General features: G+C 38.6%; 2 protein-coding genes across 2 annotated transcripts; one reads left to right on the plus strand and one right to left on the minus strand.

Moving 5' to 3' along the window:
* Positions 1–4617: 4617 nt before the first annotated feature.
* LOC139782436 (uncharacterized) lies at positions 4618–7344 on the plus strand. Its single transcript, XM_071721471.1, has 2 exons — positions 4618–6221; positions 6319–7344. Exons 1-2 carry the CDS (start codon positions 5903–5905, stop codon positions 7254–7256), a joined length of 1257 nt encoding a protein of 418 aa, XP_071577572.1. The 5' UTR covers positions 4618–5902; the 3' UTR covers positions 7257–7344.
* Positions 7345–7354: 10 nt separating this feature from the next.
* LOC139782435 (uncharacterized) lies at positions 7355–11802 on the minus strand. The gene is made up of 5 exons (XM_071721469.1): positions 11264–11802; positions 10721–10985; positions 9671–9838; positions 9169–9305; positions 7355–8541 (listed from the first exon to the last, which is right to left on the minus strand). Exons 1-5 carry the CDS (start codon positions 11303–11305, stop codon positions 7696–7698), a joined length of 1458 nt encoding a protein of 485 aa, XP_071577570.1. The 5' UTR covers positions 11306–11802; the 3' UTR covers positions 7355–7695.
* Between the last annotated feature and the right edge of the window lie 4561 nt (positions 11803–16363).

Here is a 16363-nt window from a genome sequence, read left to right on the forward strand (position 1 = left end):
GTCTGCTTGAACGGTCATAGCGCGCTTATAGCGCCAAAAGCGAGCTCCCCCGAACGCACCCATAGAACATTAAAGGTTAACACTCTGTTAACACCAAACCAACATCCAACGATGAGGATCAATCTCCAACCTACACTTATCATTGAGAATAAACTCTCAATATACACTCATCATTGAGGATTAAACCCACAATTTACCTAAACCTTAATGGTCAACACTCAATCTAAATTTAAGTGTTGACACTTAACTTTGATGACCAACACTAAACTTACGCCCAAATTTGAGTGTTCACTCTCAATTTGGGTGTTAACCCTCAGAGGGTACGGACTATAAAAAGTTACGTTCCGTACGGACATGGGTTAGCCTAACCCGGCGACTTTGATTGACTGTATATCGGGCTGTAATTTGTCAATTGAAACAATTTTTTTTTTTTTGGATCGGAAATTTTTTCAAAAATACAATGGCGTTGATAGATTTATTACATTATTTGTTTAAACAAAGATACATTTGAAAATTTAAACAATACTCAAAAATTTTCATAAAAATTCATTTTTTTTTTAAATTGCATAACTTTATGAAAAAAAAGATATCGACATTTTATAAGTCGCGTTTGAAAGCTAAAAAGTTGTTCTTTGAAATGGCTGAATTCGTTTTTTGATCCATTCCAAAAAGTATATTTTTTTTGAACTATGAAAATACCCGTTTTTTTGCGATAGCGATATAACGTTACTTGCTTGATTTATCGTAATAACGCAAAAAAAAAAAATATCTTAAAGTAAAAATAGTTCTTTTGGATGTTGTTGATTAGTATAATATAAATAAATAACAAAAATTGATTATTAAATAAAATTTTTATTGTATAAAATTAAAAAAAAAAGAGAATTACACGGTGTTTCCGCATTCACAGCATATTTTCGCTACATGTTCTTTGCACATAGCCTTGTCACATCTTAGGCACTTGTAAAAAGTTTTACAAGTACAAGTACGTTTTCAGTTACACTCTCATCCTCGGTTTCTCTGTATAATTTTTCGAGAGCTGCAACACTCCGAGTTCTCCGACGCGATGCCATTTTCACAAAAAAACTCTGCAATGATAAATCGTAAAAATAAATATTTCTGATTCTGATGCCTAAAAAATATATATGGGGCAAAATTTGTCAACCGGGACACCGGCCTGCCCATAATTGTTTTCATCGCAGAAAAACGACCTTGCGCCTAGAGGTAGCTATGGGTAAGAGCTATCGAAAGCCGTGTGCAACTTTGCAGAATTTAAAATGGCGGTCTCAAGATGGCGCTTCAAAGTGCCAAAAATCTCTTCGTTCTCATATGAACCTTGGATCTTTAGCTCATTCATGATTAAAACAGCTCTAAAATGACCTGTGTTAGAGTTAATAGTAGGTTGACCACGAATCAGTAGCTGGGTAATCGAAATTTGGGATGGTAATCCAATATGGTGGCCAGAAACTTCATTTACGCACCGCAAACTACTGACAATTGACCGGATCTACTTGAAAATGGTTGTGCGAGTGGTCCATGGACTGTATATGACAAATCCAATCCCAAAGAAGCAAAATCCAAAATGGCGATGATCGGAATCCAAGATGGTGATCCAATATGGCGTTCGATCCACTCTGTATTGTAAGTCACTGGAAATTCAGCAGATCCACTAAAAAATGATTGCGTGTATGATTTTGGGACTGCTCATCATAGATCTGACCTCAGTCAAGCCAAATCCAAAATGGCAGATCCAATATGGTGGCTGAACACTCCATTACGTATTGCAAATCCTTGAAAACCTGTCGGATCCTCTCGAAAATAGTCCTGTAGGAGTTTTTACGGCTTCTCATTGAGAATTCGGTCCCAAAGAAACCAAGTAGGCATAGACATGATCTGATACGAAACAGATGGGACCCTAGATTTTGGCAGAATAATCCAAGTTGACGAACGGGTGAAAGGATTGGTTCCTTTGATATGTCGATTAAAAAAAACAAAAAATTCGGAAAAATTAAAAAAATAAGAAAAGAAATGCAGGCTTTATTCAAATATAAAGACAGTCTTAACCCTGTAAAATGCAGAAAGCTTTTCTGATTGGAGATGACAGCTGATACCGTTCGATATTAGGTGTGGTTTGAAATGATGTAGGTGTCAGATGATGTTTGAACCAAATGATATAGTAATATAGGAATGAGACGAAGGAAAAGGTCAGTCCCACGAAGTCGGTGAATCCCAATAATGTTAGTGTTCGCGAAATCGCTGATATTTCCCGACGATGGAAGCGGGATGAGAGGGACGTGCGTGGAGGGTGTCAACGAATTATTTCTTTATTTTTTGTGTAACTCAGACCACAGTCTGAGCCGTCTTTAATGCGTCAAAAAGATACAATCTGACCTGAGAATTTGTGAGCGGTGTAGAATTGAGAAGTCTGTGAATGTCTGAAGATGAGCAAGATCAATTATATTAATTGTCTTGGTGTGGTGAGTAGCCCGTGAGCCGTTGAGACACGTGGCGGTCGGCACTCGCGCACGTGTGAGCCTGAGTCGTCGTGTTGATGCACCAGAGCTGATGAGCGGTCTCTTCACACGTTAGTAAGGTTTCTCGGCAGCTTCAATCACTGCGATGGGCACTGTAATAAGTTCTACTAGAGAAAACTCACAGAGCACACGTCGTACGTCTTCACAGCGCGGACATGTTTTTCTCACTGGCGCGAGGGAGAAGTTCGCGATGAGCGCGCCCGTGCTTGCGCAAGCTGCCGCGTCGATCCGGCCTGTCGATACCCGATCGATGCTGCCATCTGATGAGATGGCGCAACGCGATAGCGGAATCTCGAACAGTTAGAATACGTGAGAGGACGGGTTAGCACAATAACATGCGAGTTTACTTTGCTAGATCATTACTACACAATGGACATTGATGAGAGCAAATTAATCGACATATCAAAGGAACCAATCCTTTCACCCGTTCGTCAACTTGGATTATTCTGCCAAAATCTAGGGTCCCATCTGTTTCGTATCAAATCATGTCTATGCTTACTTGGTTTCTTTGGGACCGAATTCTCAATGAGAAGCCGTAAAAACTCCTACAGGACTATTTTCGAGAGGATCCGACAGGTTTTCAAGGATTTGCAGTACGTAATGGAGTGTTCAGCAACCATATTGGATCTGCCATTTTGGATTTGGCTTGACTGAGGTCAGATCTATGATGAGCAGTCCCAAAATCATCCACGCAATCATTTTTGAGTGGATCTGCTGAATTTCCAGTGACTTACGATACAGAGTGGATCGAACGCCATATTGGTTCACCATCTTGGATTCCGATCATCGCCATTTTGGATTTTGCTTCTTTGGGATCGGATTTGTCATATACAGTCCATGAACCACTCGCACAACCATTTTCAAGTAGATCCGGTCAATTGTCAGTAGTTTGCGGTGCGTAAATGAAGTTTCTGGCCACCATATTGGATTACCATCCCAAATTTCGATCACCCAGCTACTGATTCGTGGTCAACCTACTATTAACTCTAACACAGGTTATTTTAGAGCTGTTTTAATCATGAATGAGCTAAAGATCCAAGGTTCATATGAGAACAAAGAGATTTTTGGCACTTTAAAGCGCCATCTTGGGACCGCCATTTTGAATTCTGCAAAGTTGCACACGGCTTTCGATAGCTCTTACCCATAGCTACCTCTAGGCGCAAGGTCGTTTTTCTGCGATGAAAACAATTATGGGCAGGCCGGTGTCCCGGTTGACAAATTTTGCCCCATATATATTTTTTAGGCATCAGAATCTAGATACTCATTAATTCCCCTCCCATGCAGCTTTGTTAACTAACATCCTCCAATTAAAATACAATAAAAAACTACAAATATATTTCAAATACATATAAATACTGAAAACTCATTTACTAAAATTTGTCATTAACATATTGTAACTTTCTATTCATAACAGAAAATCCATATATCATATATCAAGCATTCGATGTAATTTTTGAGAAATATAATTATATTCGATTGCAGTTACTTATTAATAAAGCCATAGAATTAGAATGAAACCAGCCCTAAACACTTAGCAATTATATATGCTCTGAAGATGCCCATAATCTTCGCTTTGAAGTATTTAGACAATACGCGCGCTATTATTGTTATTGCGTCATTCTAACCTTATTTTACATACATCTAATAAGCGATAAAGATAGAATGGTGCAATAGCGCTAATAAAGGCCATTGCACGTAACAAAGATTTAGCCATAATCGTAAGGCCGTAAGAAAATAAACCAATCACAGTCGATTATTCTCCTCGTGCTCGAAAAATAATCAAGTGTGATTGGTCTATTTTCTTATGGCCTTACGATTACGACTAAAACTTTGTTACGTGCAATGGCCTTAATAGCAAGCTCCCTCGCGAGCACACCCGAAATACAAACGACGAATACATTACTGGGTGCTTTCCAATTGCTTAACACATCTTAACACAAACGTACACAGGAAGGCACAAAGTGTAGCGATGTGCACGACTCAATTGGAACAAAATGTGTACTAATGTGTACGCTGTGCACGGTTTCGGGTAGAGTTAGGGATTATTTTTCAATACCGTATCCATGCCTTGGTATTTTTTAATCCGTGGTGGTGATAGAAACTGCGTTTCCATCTGCGTATATTTCACCATTTTTAAAGAAAAACAATTAAAATTTGCGTAGCGTATTTGTACAGTTTGTATTAAACACATTTGTGCAAAAATATTATTTCAATATTCTTGACAGGATTAACGGTAATACTTAAGGAGAGCTCCCTCCTCACCGATTTCGCTGAATTTAGGCTTAATCGACGCGTTTTTGCACAAAACGAACGAATCTGGCAGAAAAAAGTCCCGCTCTGCCCCGCGAAGCGAGATATTAACTGTTAAAGTTGACGACTATCAGGTTATGAAACCTGTCATACCGACGCTATGTAGCACCTGTAGCGACTGGTTTTACACTTGTTTGAAACATACATTGTTTTTTTTTACATATTTTTTGCTGGATTTTTTTTCATAATGTGTTTTTCGGCATCGAAATATGAGATTACTTGTATCAAAGCAACAGAGAATATTTTGGAACACAAATTATTTCTGTTACAGATATTAAGCGTTGAATTAAGTTAACGAAACAGAAATAAAATTGTTAAAGCAGAGAACAGTTGGTATATGAAAAGTACATATTTATATGTACTTTTCATATACCAACTATTCTCTGCTTTAACAAATAATTTCTGTTACAGATATTGAGCGTTGAATTAAGTTAACGAAACAGAAATAAAATTGTTAAAGCAGAGAATAGTTGGTATATGAAAAGTACATATTTATATGTACTTTTCATATACCAACTATTCTCTGCTTTAACAAATTATTTCTGTTACAGATATTAAGCGTTGAGGTTAACGAAACACAGTAATATGATTATTTAATGGATATATCGAGCCTTATTTAATAAATAAAGAAATACAGTGTTCAAAATGTGGTGATAAATTAATAATTGATACAAGTAATCGCATATTTCGATGCCGAAAAACACATTCTGAAAAAAAATCCAGCAAAAAATATGTAAAAAAACAATGTATGTTTCAAACAAGTGCAAAACCAGTCGCTACATAGCGTCGGTATAACAGGTTTCATAACCTGATAGTCGTCAACTTTAACAGTTAATATCTCGCTTCGCGGGGCAGAGCGGGACTTTTTTCTGCCAGATTCGTTCGTTTTGTGCAAAAACGCGTCGATTAAGCCTAAATTCAGCGAAATCGGTGAGGAGGGAGCTCTCCTTAAGTATTACCTAATATATTAATAATTACTTATAAGATTTTGTAGCAAAACCTACCTACTATTATTTAATTATTTGTTTCACAGGTATAATATTAAAAATAACACATACAATATGTCACAACAGATAGAAATAGAAAACGAAATAATAGCAATTGCTGCAGATCTGTCGTCCAGCTCTACTAATACCAGTTCAAGTTCAAATATTTTCGACGACAGCATTAGTGAGATAATGAACTCCACTAACGAATCTGGTGCATCTTCTTCAAGCGAAGAAGCTGAAGATGAAATACTGTTTCCATTATATCAACTTCTTATACAGGGAAGGAGACGTAGCAAAGTTCAAGGCTTCCTCGACACTGTCCACTTATATAGTGATACTGTATTTAAGGAACACTTTAGATTACAGCGACGTACAGCATATCTTCAAATAGGTATATCAAATATTGTGTATTATTTACATTCCTTAAAAATACGTATTATTTATATTTTTTAATAATATGTGTGCTATATTTATTTTTATATTTGCAGACATGTTGCAGCAGAGCGATTTTATCCCATCTCATTCTTTTGGTATGCGTAAAATCTCTGCTGAGTGGAGTTTCCTTATATTTCTTTGGTATGTCGCAAATACTGAGCCATTGCGAACTTTGGGAGATAGATTCGATGTATCTATATCTTCAATTTTTCGTGTAATACGTCGTGTTGTGGAATGGCTATTGTCAAGACTGGACGAAGAGATAAAGTGGCCAGATGGAAATGACGCCATCCTTGTAACATCGCAAAAATTCGAGACAAAACGAGGTATAAGAAAATGTATCGGAGCAATAGACGGTACACATATCGCCATTCGACAGCCTGTTGATCACCCTAGAGACTATTGCAACCGGAAAAGGTTCTTCTCTATAGTATTACAAGGTGTTGTAGATGCAGATATGAAGTTCACGAACATTTACTGTAGAGAGCCGGGTTCGCTGCACGATGCCCGTGTTTTAAGAAGGTCATTACTTTATGATACTGCTCAAAATAACATGAAAAATATTTTCCCTAATAAAACGTGTATAATAGGAGATTCAGCCTACCCATTGCTACCGTGGCTCGTACCACCATTCAGAGATAACGGTCATTTAACAGCACAACAGTCTGAATTCAATTTCTTGCACTCTTCGACACGGATGGCAGTAGAGAGAGCGTTTGGCTATCTGAAAGAACGTTTCCGTCGTTTAAGATTTTTAGAATTACTTGATATTCAATTCATTCCAAAATTAATAACAGCCGCTTGTATTATGCATAACATTGCTATAAAAGAATATGATGAGAACGAATTCTTTGCTGATGACATTAATGACTTTCTTGTAGATAATGCCGCGGATGACATTTACGAAATTAATAATTTACATGTTAATAGAAATAGGAACGAAATGATAGATCGAAGAATGCAGATGTTTCGCGAGCTGTTTCCAGAATAGTTAAAAGTTTTGCATATATTATAATTTTTCTGTTTACTTAACTTGGAATAAGACTAAGAAAAAATAAAAATTTGTATACTTTGATAAACATGGTATTTTTATTTATTCCTACCACAGCCTTTACAAACATCTCTACATAAAATTAAATATTTTGGTATCTGAAAGAACTTTTTAGATTATGTCTAATGACTTACACTTCTGCAACATTAATTTATTACATTTATTGTAATAAATGATATGGTAAACAAATTTCAATATTTATATTAATCAAATTATACAATGTTAATCTATATTAGAATATATTTTGATTGTATCACTTATAAGGTACAATAAAATAAAAGAAAATAAAAAATACACGCGACTATCACTCTTCAGTCTTCATATGAATTCAGTCTTTATCTGTGTCAGTCTTCAATCTCTTATTACGAGTTTCCAATAGCTATTTAAGCAACCGACATTTCTCTTTTTCAATCTTTAATTTGTCTCGGTGCCATTCTCCTGCTTCCTCCTGCTTACGTTCAGCAATGTCTTGTTTTATATCTAACTGTCTTTCTTTTAATGCTATCAATTTCTTTTTCATCTGTACTTCTTCTGCTTTTCTTTTCTCGTAAGCTTCCTGTTTTTCTTTTTTTATTTTATCTCTATCTGCTACATTGTTTAAATGCTGTAACCATTGTTTTTCCAGTTCCATTTTACTTGCCGCTGTTCTGCTCCCTGAGCCATGTTGAGGGCGTTTGCTCTTTTGTGTGTTGCTTACGGACGTGGGACATACAGTTGTTTCTGTGTTTAACGATGTTACTTTTTCGAGAGCTTGCTTATTTTTATTCAATCCACGTGAATTTGCAGGATCTTCATAAATTCGTTTCTTAGCACTGTTGGTATTTCCAGTGCTTGATGTGGGACATATAGTTGTTTCTGTGTTTGACGATGCTACTTTTCCGAGAGCTTGCTTATTTTTATTCAATCCACGTGATTTTGATGAATCTTCATAAATTCGTTTCTTAGCACTGTTGGTATTTCCAGTGCTTGATGTGTTCGGTGATGAAGAAATTGATGTATCATCTTGCGCCACGAATGTTGATTTCGATTTCAGATTCTTCTTAGCGAAGGTTGATGATATCGTACTTTGACCTTGTACTGTCCTCCGATCACCAAGAATATTTTCCATATGGTCGAAAAATTTAAATGTCATGGCACCAGTACCAGTTCTTTTACTGTTATCAACACAGTCTTTATATTTTCGTGTAAGCGTATTAAATTTCCATCTCACTTGTTCTCCGGAAAACTACAATTTCAAAATATAAAATTAACAAAGATATGTATGTATTTAAGATATCCTGTCATTTGCCCAGGGTACATCTTTCATTGCACATGCATATCTGTTTTCTATTTCATATCTCGGTGTATAATATATATTGCCCTGTCTAGACCAGAGAATGATTCTACTTGGGGCTCATCTTAGGATGCATTCCGTTTCACGCATAATACATCATTTATCCATGTTTAACATTCGGTGAACAACAAGGATAAAATGATGCATTATGCACATCGTGCGTGAAACAAAATGTACTCCTAGTTAGTAGTGTACACTACTCACTAAAATAAGCCACGAGTAGGATCATCTTCTGGTCTAGACAGGGCTTAAGCATGCACTTTCAAATGTGAGGCATGAAATAAATAAAACAGATATCGAAAAATATGTGTAATTTAGAGCAATTTACCCTTGGCAAGTGACAAAATCAATGCTTAGAGGTGCATAAAGTAAAATTTATGATATTACATTTCCATACAAATTAAATGCCCAAAGCCATCACATTCATGTGAAGACGACTGGAAAGACATTTTTGCAGCAATGTATATTATATACAATATATAGAGGCCGAGGATCTCTAATATTAGTTTTTAATAGTACCTTATAACCGAGCTCTGAAAGTTCATCAGCTATTGATACCCATACTTTTCCTCTCTTAACAGGATGATCAAGATCTTCCTTCTTCGCTTCGTAACAGGTAAGTAATGCTAGCGTGCTGCTGTCTGTCCACATAGCAACTGCAATGGCAAAACAGTTTATATATATATATATATATATATAATAAAAAAGAAAAAAGTTATTACAACTAATTTATTGAAACAAATTCTGGACCTGACATAGGAAATAATTTACTCTTCACAGATTTGCAAATATAATCTGATCACTCATATATATATATATATATATATATATATATATATATATATCACTCATATGTATATATCACACACATATATATATATATATATATATATATATATATATATATATTCCTTTTTAATATGTCACATTATTTGCGCAAAACAACCTTTATTAAGCAAATCTCTGAAGCAGCCAGGAAACGAATCTCATGAATATAATAAATAAAATAGAAATAATTTACCATTCTTGTTAGGTTTTTTAGGTGGAGTATGTTTCAATTGAGAGGTATACGGCTCTTGTCCCACATTAATATTATCTACGTTCATGTTATAATCAATTTTATCGGAAGTTTCTTCATTATCATCATCATCACTTAAACAATAAATCATGCTGTCTGTCCACATAGCAACTGCAATGGCAAAACAGTTTATATATAAATATAATAATAAATAGGCTCACAAGATTAGAAATCAAATCGAAGAAACATAGAGCATCGAGCCGTAACAAGGTGTTGGTGATCATATATTCTATACCTAAGTAAAGAAGTAACGAATTATAATGTACATACTGTACATATACATATATTCCAACTTAATAGACTGCGCGCCGCAAATTTGTCGGACTTAAAACACCGCTATCTTGGAACATTAATACCCTTCCCTCCCCGAAATTAAATCGACACGATTTAATTGTTTAAAAAACTGAAAAGTAAAATATGGGCATGAATTGAGGTAATATTTTTCGCAATAAATTCTTTACAGTTTTTTAAACAATTAAATCGTGTCGATTTAATTCCGGGGAGAAAGGGTATTAATGTTCCAAGATAGTTGTGTTTTAAGTCCGACAAATATGCGGCGCGCAGTCTATTACGTTAGAATATATGTATATGAACAGTATGTACATTATAATTTGTTACTTCTTTACTTAAGTATAGAATATATGAACATCAACACCTTGTTATGGCTCGATGCTCTATGTTTCTTCGATTGGAGTTTATATATAGATATATAGATATATATAAAAATATATTCACATATTTGCAAGTATAATCTGATCACAGATATATATATATATATCTGTGATCAGATTATACTTGCAAATCTGTGAAGAGTAAATTAATTCCTATGTCAGCTCCAGAATTTGTCTCAATAAATTAGCTGTAATAATTGTTTTCTTTTTTATCCCTTTTTAATATGTCATTATTTGCGCAAAACAACCTTTTTAAGCAAATCTCTGAAGCAGACAGGAAACGAATCTCATGAGTATAATAAATAAAATAGAAATAATTTACCATTCTTGTTAGGCTTTTTAGGTGGAGACAGTGGAGTATGTTTTAATTGAGAGGTAGACGGGTTTTGTTCCACATTAATATCATCTACGTTCATGCTATAATCATTTTCATTGGAAGTTTCTTCATTATTATCATCACTTAAACAATAAATCATCCCTTCATTCGAATAAATAGTTTTTCCATCAAAGCATTCATGTTGATATATTTCTTCTCCATTCGGCAGAAGTGAGAAACATGCTGCACACACAAAACTCGTGCAATCAGTCTGTAAACAATTCAAAACAAAATTATTATTAATACACACACACACACACGCATGTACATACACACGCACACACTCATGCACATATATATGCATTTTAATATTATATCAATATATCATTGTAGTATTATATAAATAAAAGTTGAACCAGCAATAATATATCTAACCTGCAAATATTAAAAAAAAAGCAGAATATTGAATTTATTTTATAAAATATAATAAAAAAATTTGTAACAAACATTTATTATTGTGATATATGATAATTTGAATACGATAATTACCTCAATGATACTCTCGATATTTGCTTTGTTGCCTTTGTCCATATTTGCCAGCTTTTCCGCCTTTTTAAAGTATAAACATAAGAAAACAGGCCGGCCACTCGTTTATAGCCGCCGTGGTTGGTAATTGTCACTAGAAAACACAAGCTTACACAGCCGACTAGTAGTCCTCGGGCGAGTACGGATGTGTAGCGTTGTGTCGACGATTACGGCAATTGGAACACAACTTGTGTCGCCGTGTGCACGAAAGTGTCTAGGGATATTGCAATTGGAAAGCACCCACTATATCCACTTACCATGTGCAAAACACCCGTTAACCTAACTAAATCTCAATCACAATGTACTACCAAATTAGTACGAAAAAAATAAGGAATATTACAGACAATTCAAACTTATTAGTCTTCTATCTATGTCCAATATGTTGTTAATCCTTTTCAGTTTATTGCGCACCACACGAAACCTTATGCTTTTGATGGCTCCTGCACAGGACACGGAAACGATTGCCGCATGACAAGAAGCGACGCTAGTGACGCTACGGTAGCCATTCCATGGTTGAATGGCTACTGCTGACTGCGTCGCTTCTTGCGGCGCAGCAAACGTTTCCACGTTCTGTATGCGGAAACTATCATATATCTTATACCGTACTATATACAGGGTGTCCCATTTTAAAAAGCGCACCTCGATAATTCTTCAACGAAGCATTTTCAGCAAAAATGTTTCAGACAAAAGTTGTACGGTTTTGAGGGGCACATAAGATGGTGTCATTAGTTTGACCTTGAATAGTTGCTTGAAGGTCACGTAAAGGTCACCTTCAATTTTTTAAATAGAACCCCCCATAGTATATCCTTTGAAAGGGCATAAAATAAGAAAAATTTTGGCGCAAGTTAGAGGTCGATACCCATGTTTGACCCATTCAAAAGTTATTTAGGTTCAAAAATTGGTTTTTCCAAACTTTGACCCTAAATAACTCCCGAATGGGTTAACGTATCGACCTCTGGTTTACGCCAAAATTTTTCTTCTTTTATGCCCTTTCAAACAATATACTACAATATGGGGGGTTTCACTTAAAATTTTTTAGTGCCCCAGGAAGCACCAACTCAAAAATTTTAAATGGAACCCTCTGTATTGTATAGTATATTGTTTGAAAGAGGGAATAAAAGAAGAAAATTCCTGGCGCAAACCAGATGTCGATACGTTAACCCGTTCGATTTTTATTTAGGATCAAATTTCGAAAAAGCCAATTTTTGAACCTAAATAACTTTTGAATGGGTCAACGTATCGACTTCTAACTTGTGCCAAAATTTTTCTTATTTTATGCCCTTTCAAACAATATACTACAATATGGGGAGTTCTGTTTAAAAAATTGAAGGTGACCTTCACGTGAGCTTCAAACGCCTATCCAAGGTCAAACTACCCACATAGCACGTAATATTACAGAAATATTGCAATAATATTGCAATATAGTCGAAATATTACGTATTACAATAAAATATTACAGAAATATTACTGATGTATTACACGTTTTTAAATAATATTAAAATATTACAGTAATATTGCTGCAATATATTGTTAAAATATAATACTTTAAGTAGCAAAATAATGTCAAATGACATTTCAATGACATCTTATTGACGTCATTAAGACGTTATTAAGGTATCACACAATCATACGTTTTTTCCCGTATTGCACAGATAATATATACCAGTTAAAAAATTTTGGACTAAAGAAAGAAAAATCTGAATCAAAAATGATGGAAAATGTGGTGGAATCAAAAGAGACTGTATTTTCGGGGAATAAAAGTGATTAAGGTAGTCCTTTCACCTACGCACCTAGTCAAGTAACAGTCCGTCATGAGGTAATTGAAAACAAATATTGCAACATCCCAATAATTATAATAATATAAAATATGATTTTACACGCACGATTTAATCGTATTTAATTATTTACTAATTAAAAAGATATCACAATAGTAGTGCGGTTGGACTCGATTTAGGTTAGGTTGTAACCGAACGGTATTACAGGGGTTCACGGGACGCGTTTTATGTCCTTAAATTCAACGGTCGCCACTCGGTTTAACCTCGGATAACCGAGAAGGTAAGTATGTATGCTCTATCGAATCATCAATTTGACTAACTCTTCTTTCTTTCAGGTTCCCACCGTTTCTGGATCATCGCCGTCGCTGACTTCAGGATCACCGCTGGTATTCGTCGATCAGGATCAACGAGGGACTCCGATGGATCACGCCGATGGATCAGGTAAGCAGAAGGTAAGTAAATATGACAATTCTCCAAAATTATTAATAATAATTCCAAATTATTTATTCCTGACTTTCTTGTAGATGGTTGTTAACAATAATCGCTGTTCACATTTGTCGAACAAACTGTCCTACGCAAGATGGCTGACCGTGGGACCCGATCTATGTTTCCGGCGAAATTTCGTAAATTATTCATAATAATCTCACAATGACTACGTATGATCTTCGCTCGGATGTTAGTTAACACGAATCGTTGTTCACAGTCGTTCTCCGCATCGTCGTATTCAAGATGGCTGACCATGTGACCCGATATCTGTTATCGGTGAAATCTCGGTAATTATTTATAATAATCTTGTAAAAACCACGTATGATCTTTCTACGGATGGTGATTATCACGAATTATTGTTCACAGTTGTTCACGAAGCTGCCGCACGCAAATCGCTGTTCACATAATCCGCTGAGCACAGGCGCTCTTTCGCCTAACGGCGCACAATATTCGGTATGCAATACCGTTCGTTTATGTTTAAACGAATGTTAACGCGTTTCGCGGGCGTTCCCGTTTGTTATAGAATGTTGCGAGGAAATCTTCACGCACTCGGATTATGGTCGCGGGACTTAGCGCGATAACAAATATGCGGTGGTGTAACGTGTTACCTCAACCAACATCCACGAGAGACTGCCTCGAGTGGTCGCTCTCTCCGTGGCTCCCCACCATCGCGCTTGACCCCCACTCCGCCGCGGGACCAACTTTCTCTTTTCGAACTACGCAGTTGATCACGCGGTTCCCCCGTGCGGGCGTTCTAGAACTTTCCCACGGAAATTTCCACGGGTTTCGCGATCCGGGCGTTCCCCTCTCTTGGTGCCGCTGCACCAGGTTTCCACTTTCGGCGTTTTGCGTCCGCCGTTGACGCCGACCCGCGCGCACGTCTCGCAACGACTTACTATCACCATCCCCGGGTGCACTTCCCGTGGGAGATGTCCGGGTGCAGAGCACCGTGTCCGCCGTTGACGCCGACCTTCCCTGACTCATGCTCGGAACCTGGTAGGCCGGTATCCGAGGTCCTTCCCTGTAGAAGGTGTCTGGGTCGCGAGTTCGCGGACGGTTTCTCATCTCGCTTCTCGGTCGTCGGATCGCAACGCCGATTGGCTGTGCACATACCTCGTGTGCCGCGCTTTGATCAGGGGTACTTAATCCCCGCATATGACGCCTGGTTTAAAAGATCGCGGGCGGTCCGGTAACTTGCGTTTACGCTAACCTATCGCGGCGCCGACCTCATATGCATGACCTTTGGGGGTCACGCGTCGGTCAGGGATACCTAATTCCCGTGTCTAACACGTGGCTCAGAAAATAGCGGACGGTCCGGTAACTTGTCCCCACGTGGCCGGATTTCGCTGCCAACCGGTCATGACCGTTCCTTGGGTCTCGCGGGTGAGTCATGGGTGACTCTGCTTCGCCGTAAAGTCGCGGTTTTGGAATTCGCGAACGCTTCGTCAGACTTCGGCGCCGACCCTCCCTGATCACTCAGTCGGTCTCGCGGGTGAGTCATGGGTGACTCTGCTTCGCCGTAGAGTCGCGGTTTTGGAATTTGCGAACGCTTCGTCAGACTTCGGCGCCGACCCTCCCTGATCACTCAGTCGGTCTCGCGGGTGAGTCATGGGTGACTCCGCCACGCCGGAGATTCTCGATCTCCGAAGTCGCGGAAGATTGTGTGTGGCCCAAGCCGTGTATCCGCGCGTTCCGCGTCGGTTCGCGCGTACCAAAGAAAACTTCAACCGTCACGCCTAGGCCGAAAACAAAACAAAAAATCAAACCGACGCCATGTCACACTTACTCTAATTGGCTCAGGAGCTAGAGCTCGGCCGCTAATCCTACGGAACTTAAGCCTACTTATATCTATCGGAACGCTTCTCTGCGCCGGATGGGAATACTTATATGTTATTTGTAATCAGATAAAGGAAAAAAAAATGGAAACCAAATACGCCTGGTGCGCTTTATCGTCTTCCCTCTCCTCGGAGCGCCGCTTAATTATCTACTCGTTCCCTTGGGAACCCTTTTCCCCGTTCTCGCGCTCGGGGTCCTCCCCGCTGGTCGGGCTCTGGAAGCCCTCCGTGGACTTCTTGTCCTCGGCCACGGTCACGCTCTCCGGGATCACCTGCCCGGTCGTCACTGCTGGGACGTCGTCTCCCCCGCATCGTTCGGACTCGAGGTCGGTTACCAGCCGATCGATCGCGCCGTGTATCGCCGCGAGCCCTGTTGGTGACTCCGCGCGCGTCGCGGTCTTACCCGTAGCCACCCCTTCGGGCGTGGGCCCGGCCTCGGTCCCGCCGTCTAATCCCTGCGGGAGCAGGTCCGGCATGTCTCGGCCGACGGGAATCTCGGGTGGATCGGCCGCTGCCTCTGCTGTCTGCCTCCGCGTTGGCATCGCGCGCCGACAGATTCGGCTTACCGCCTCGTCCGACAGTCGCCGCAGGACCACTATCGGTGACCCCGCGCGCGCTGGTCGCGACACGTATGAGCACGGTCTCAAGGTCAGGCATGACAGTACGGGCTGCGTTCGGAAGCGTCACTCGGGTGCGCATCCCTTCTCCTTCTAACTTGCTGAGATAGAAAGAGAGGGGAGTGTGCTCGTGTGCGCTCGGGTGACGTTTCCGAACGCAGCCACGAGTAGGGGAGACCGGGGCAATTCGTGACAATACGAAAAATTTCCCGCGCGGATAACTTCTATGCATTTGCTGGTAAAAACCTGTATTACCGACCCATAGATGGGTCTAATGGTCCTCTATATTAGAACAAAATTCGGTGTGCGTATCTACTATGTTTCGTTGTCAGTGGCGGAAAAAGTGTTTAC

This window comes from Temnothorax nylanderi, unplaced genomic scaffold (assembly GCF_030848795.1).
Source record: "Temnothorax nylanderi isolate EJ_2023f unplaced genomic scaffold, tnyl_v1.0 TNYL_tig0412_pilon, whole genome shotgun sequence".
Lineage (NCBI taxonomy): Eukaryota > Metazoa > Arthropoda > Insecta > Hymenoptera > Formicidae > Temnothorax > Temnothorax nylanderi.